Source organism: Callospermophilus lateralis, chromosome 2 (genome assembly GCF_048772815.1).
Source record: "Callospermophilus lateralis isolate mCalLat2 chromosome 2, mCalLat2.hap1, whole genome shotgun sequence".
Lineage (NCBI taxonomy): Eukaryota > Metazoa > Chordata > Mammalia > Rodentia > Sciuridae > Callospermophilus > Callospermophilus lateralis.
This window is the reverse complement of record NC_135306.1, coordinates 189569890-189575075: the sequence shown is the minus strand read 5'-3', so window position 1 is coordinate 189575075 and position 5186 is coordinate 189569890. Positions and strand designations below refer to the sequence as shown.

Below are 5186 nucleotides of genomic sequence, written 5' to 3'. Positions count from 1 at the left end.
CCCAGACACTGTAAAGGCTTAGACCAAAGACAAGCCCCACCCGCTCTGCGGAACCCTGAAGGGGACCAAGGAGAAGGGCTGGAAGAGGGAGCCTGAGGTCAGGAACCGCCGCTGATGAGGTCAGGAACCGCCGCTGTTTGCTCCCACAGCGCAGGTGCATTGAGTCAGCGCCGGGATGGGGCAGCCCGAGGCCCTCACCCACATCCCACAGTGTGTGTGCACCCACACTCTCGCTCTTCCTCGGGCCCCACCGTCCAAGCATTCCCTTCTGAGTTTCCCATTGCTTGCCCCAGGATTCGTAGCTCCCTCAAGCCACTGCCAGGAAAAGGCTAGGCTAAGTGGGGTGTTCTGTGCTAGGTGACAGGAGAGGACGGGACTCTGGCCTCCCTGAGAAGTCAATTGCATCCTCAAAGGGCCGCCTTGGGCTTCATTTCACCCCGATGCCAGCGAGGAGGAACAGACCTGAAGGCAGAGCACCCTGGGCTGAACGTGGTCCCACCTAGGGAGGCAAGTTAATGCCGCGCACCTGGGACAGGGGGAGGGGGAATCGACCTCGTTCACCTTGTCACCTCGTTTGGTGACAAGCATGTGGAGTAACCTCCAACTTGGGCCTCGCCGATCTCCGCACCTCCTCCCTTACCTCCCACTGTCTTGGGAGCCTGGGCCTCAAAGGTTCAAGAAGTCAACAGCCTAGAGAAATGCACTGTGCAAATATATTGACTTTATTTGTCTCCATTCAGGAGCCTCACAGACATATCCGGGTAAAAAGATCGTTAAATAAACGCCTCCAGCAGTTGCAATGCAAAAATAAATATCAATCCTCGGGCCGCAGCAGCCGCCGCGCTGCGCACCAAAGTCCCATCAGCCCGCCTAACAATTATAAAAGTGTTCAGCGAGAGAGTGTTGGCGTGAGTGTGAACAGGTGTGCTCTGGGGGGCACGGTGGAGCGGTGTGCAAAATCGGAGTTGCAAACCATCAGACACGGGCGTGGAGCGGCTACCCTGGCGAGACCCAGGCAAGTCAGCGCGGGCCGCCTCCCGCACACACTCACAGTTCGTACTGGGAAGAGTTAAAAAATAAACATTTACAAGGGCAAAGAAAGCAGCCCCCCTCCCAGGCGTCCCCGAGTGCGCTGGAGTCAGGGCAAGCGCAGCGGAGGGCGCACCCACCAGTTCGCAGCTGGGCGGGGGTCCAAGCGCGCGAGGGGTAGTGATCCCCGGTCCTGAGGGGTACCCCCGGCGCGGGGCGCGGGTCCTCTTGGTGTGCACCCGCGGGCCCCCGGGCAGGCCGCGGAAGCGCGCTTGTGCCCCCTCCGGGCGGCGCCCCTCACAGGGCCGAGTCGGAGTCGCTGGAGTCCAGGCTGTTCCTCAGTTTGCAGCTGCTGAGCTGCTCCCTCTGCAGAGACAGGCTCTGCGTGCTGCGGCGCAGACACTCCAGGCTCTGCAGGAACGACTTCTTAGCCTTCTCCTCCTCCATGGGGGACACCCCCTCCTCCTCCACCTCCTGGATCTCGTCGAAGGTCACCGGCTGCGTCTTGAAGCGGGACTGGCGCGGCCGCCGCAGCCGGCCCTTGCCCTTGGACAGCTTGGCTGGCCGCACGGGCTGCGGGAACTCGTCGGCCAGGCACACGAAGTGCGGCATCACCGCCTGATAGCTGGAGCAGATGCCCATGAGCTCGCTGGGCTTGGCGGCCGCCATGGCGCCGCCGGCGTCCGCGGGGCCGGGCGGCGGGGCGCTGGGGCTCTCAGGGGGCGGCCGCTGCGCCGGGGCCCCCCGGGAGGCAGCAGCCTGGGGCTCGCCGGGCGGGGGATCCAAATCTGCTGTGGGGTGGTGGCGGCCCTTGCGGGCCCGGGCAGACGCTCCTCGGAAGGGCGGGCGGGCGGGCCCGTCGGGGGGCGCGGGGCTCCGGGGGCGCTGCTCCGCTGCGCTCCGAGGCGTTCGCAGCCGCTGCTGTCGCTGTCTGCCCCGAAGCGGCCGGACTAGCGGCTTATATAGCCCGCTCCTGCCCACACGACTGCGAGCTCGGATGACAGCGAATGCCATTTAAAGCGTGCGCGCCCCGCGCCCTTCCGCCTGACGTCGCCCCGCCACTCTGGGAAAGTAACGGCCCCTTACCCGGCGCCGCCCGCCCGCCCCCTGCCAACCCGGCTCCGGAAGGCAGGCCCCGCCCGCGGGGTTCCGGGAGAATCTGGGGAGCACGCGGCGGCGCTGAGCTGCGCCCTGGGCAGTAGTGCTCGAATCCGCATCCTGGAGCTGGCACTGCTGGTACTGGGATCCCCCAAATCTGTACCAGCCCGAGTGGCTGTGGGGGTGCAGGTGCCTTCCTCCGCCCCCTAATGCCAGATGCTCACACTCAAGGCTCTGGTTTTTCTGCGTCCTGAGCACCGACCGGAGCAAAGAGGCTCTGGGCTCTCCTGGCAGCTGGGAGAGCCAGGGCGACCGGGCACCCCAGAGCTGAGCTCCGAGCGCGCTTCTCAGAATTCTCGCCACCCCCTTTCCAGGAGGGAGCACTCACTCATACGTGTGACACACACACACACACACACACACACACACACACACACACCATTATTCCATTCCAGCTCTTTACTTCCCTTGACTTTCCTGTCTCCTCACCACCACCCCCAAGTTCCTTGGGCACCCCATTCAAGCACTGAAGAAAGGCACTGGGTATCACACTAACAACAACAATAATAATAGCTACCATCTGGACAGCTTTACTCCAAGCCAGCCCTGAGCCCCGTTTTACATAAATTATCCTATTTCATCCTCATGAAAGCCCTGCGAGGTAATTGCTATTCTTTCATTTTCCATAGGACAAAAGGGAGGCCCAGAGGGAATGAGTAACTAGTCCACTAGTAACGGAGGGAAAGGGGTGGGGTGGACTCCAGGGTCCACATTAGCCCCTTGCTGAGAGCTGACACCACCAGCCACAGCCCACCAGTGCCAGCAGATCCTCAGGTCAGCACTGGCCCCTGCCCTGGGGCTCCCTAGAAGAAGTTTTGTGGGACCAGCCTTGAAGGACTGCTTGGGATCTGGCCCCAAGTCCTTCCATATTCATTCAACACAGGCTTACTGAGGAGCAGGTGTGACTGGCTCAGGGAGAAACAGAAGTGAGCAAGAAGATAAAGCCCTGCCCTCATGAAAGGTGCACTTTGGGAGGGAGGGTTCATGAACATATAAACAAGAACATATGCTGTGTTGTGGCAGGGATGCAGAGAGAAGTGTGCCCAGTGGGAGAGGCTTCTGAGAGGGTGACATTTAGCTGACACTTGAAGAACAATAATAGCACCACTAAGTGCTTAATATGAGCTGGTCTCTGAGTACTTTCATGAATTAGCTCATTTAACGTAAATGTTGCTGTTTTATTCTCAAAAACCCTTGGGTACAAGAACATTATTATCTTTTGCAGGTTGGAAAACCAAGGCACAGAGAAGCCAAGCAGCAGCCACTGGGGCCCCACAGCTTGTAAATACCAGAGCTGTTGGCTCCTGAGCCCCTGCTCTTGCTACACTGAAGTGGTCTGCCTCACGGAGGTCAAGGAAGGACCAGCGAGTGACACAGTGGGGAAGACTGTTTGGGCAGAGGCGCCCCTAGCACTAAGGTGCTCAACAAGAAGAAACTCAGCTCATTCCGTGAACAGTGGGGAAGCCTGTTGGCTACAGCAGAGTGGGCAAAGGAAATGAGAAGTAGGGACAGTCACACAAGGCCTTGAGGCCATGTACAGAATAGAATTTCATTAGAAGAGCATTACAAAGGCACTGAGGGTTTTGAGCGGAAGAGCTACATCCTCCAAATTACATTTGTGCCTATAACGGTATTTGTTTGTATTGGGGATTGAGCCAAGGGGACTTTACCTCTGAGCCACAATCCCCAGACCTTTTTTGAGACATGTTTCACTAAGTTGCTGAGGCTGGTCTGGAACTTGCAATCCTACCTCAGCCTCCAGAGTTGCTGGGATTACAGACATGAGCCACTATGCCCAACCCAAATTGTGTGTTTTTTTTTTAAATTCACTCTGGCTGGCATGTGGAGAGGAGATAGGGAAACCCACTTAGGTGATCATTACATGACCTCAGACACCCGAAGACCTGGACAAGGGTGGAGGCCATAGAGATATAGGGAAATGGTTATATTTCAGAATTAGAGTCAGAGCTAAGAGGAATTTCTGATGGACTAGATGGGGCTATATCTAGGGTTAGGATCAAGGTTGACGTCTATGTATTTGGCTTGAGCAAGTGTTAAATAGTGGTGCCTCTGACAGGAAAAGAAAAGGTTGGGGAGAAGAGGACCTTTGGGGAGTCTGCTAACTGTCGATCAAAACCCACTCCCCACTTGGCTGAAAATGCTCACATCAGAACTATATTATGTGAGACAAATAATCAAAATCAATTTTCTGATCTTAAAACTACTGTGATTTGAGATAGGGTTTCAGTACATTGCCCAGGCTGGTCTCAAACTCTTAAGCTCAAATGATCCTCTGAGCTCAACCTCCCAGCAGCTGGGGACTAACCACACCAGGCTTGGAGCCGCTTCTAACAGCAGCTTAGCAAGACTCTATACTAAAACTGGCACCATGAGTGAGAAGCTGCCATGGATCAGACCCCTCAACTCTGTGGCAGTGGCTTAGCCAACAGATGTTTCCACAGGGAAACAGCTATCGGAAAATGGAAAGCTGGTAATCCTTGTTATGCTGGGATAAAACACCTATTGCAAACATCATGTGTGATAATTTGAAAGACAGGCCACAATGCCGACTAAGTCTACAATTCTAGAAAAAAATGGTTGGGAAAAGCCAAAAAGATTGCATGATGCAAGATATTTCATATATTTCAAGATATTACAAGAAAGAGACTGGCTAGTTTATAAGAAGAGATGGACAGAAATAGAATCCAGGAAAATAGTGTCACTGGGGTTAGACAAGCCACCTGGTTTGTCCAAAGAGCAGGAGACCAGACTGTAGCTCAGAGCTTCTCTCAACGTCTCTCTATTATAGCAAAATATTAGGCCAAATAAAGAAATCACCCCTATGGCAAATTAGTATATTAAGGGACCTTGTCATCCAGGTCCATTGGTTCCTATGTCCTTGGTAGCCTTCACTGTAAGGCAGCAAGAAAGAGATGGGTTGCAAGGAAGAGAGACTTGCTAACTTTCAGGAAAGGAACTTTGGGTATGGTTACTGGCAC

At 55.4% G+C, this 5186-nt stretch overlaps 1 protein-coding gene across 1 annotated transcript; it reads right to left on the bottom strand.

Moving 5' to 3' along the window:
• Positions 1-917: 917 nt before the first annotated feature.
• Positions 918-2060, bottom strand: C2H11orf96 (chromosome 2 C11orf96 homolog). The gene has a single exon (XM_076844352.1). It carries the CDS (start codon positions 2041-2043, stop codon positions 1327-1329), a length of 717 nt encoding a protein of 238 aa, XP_076700467.1. The 5' UTR covers positions 2044-2060; the 3' UTR covers positions 918-1326.
• Between the last annotated feature and the right edge of the window lie 3126 nt (positions 2061-5186).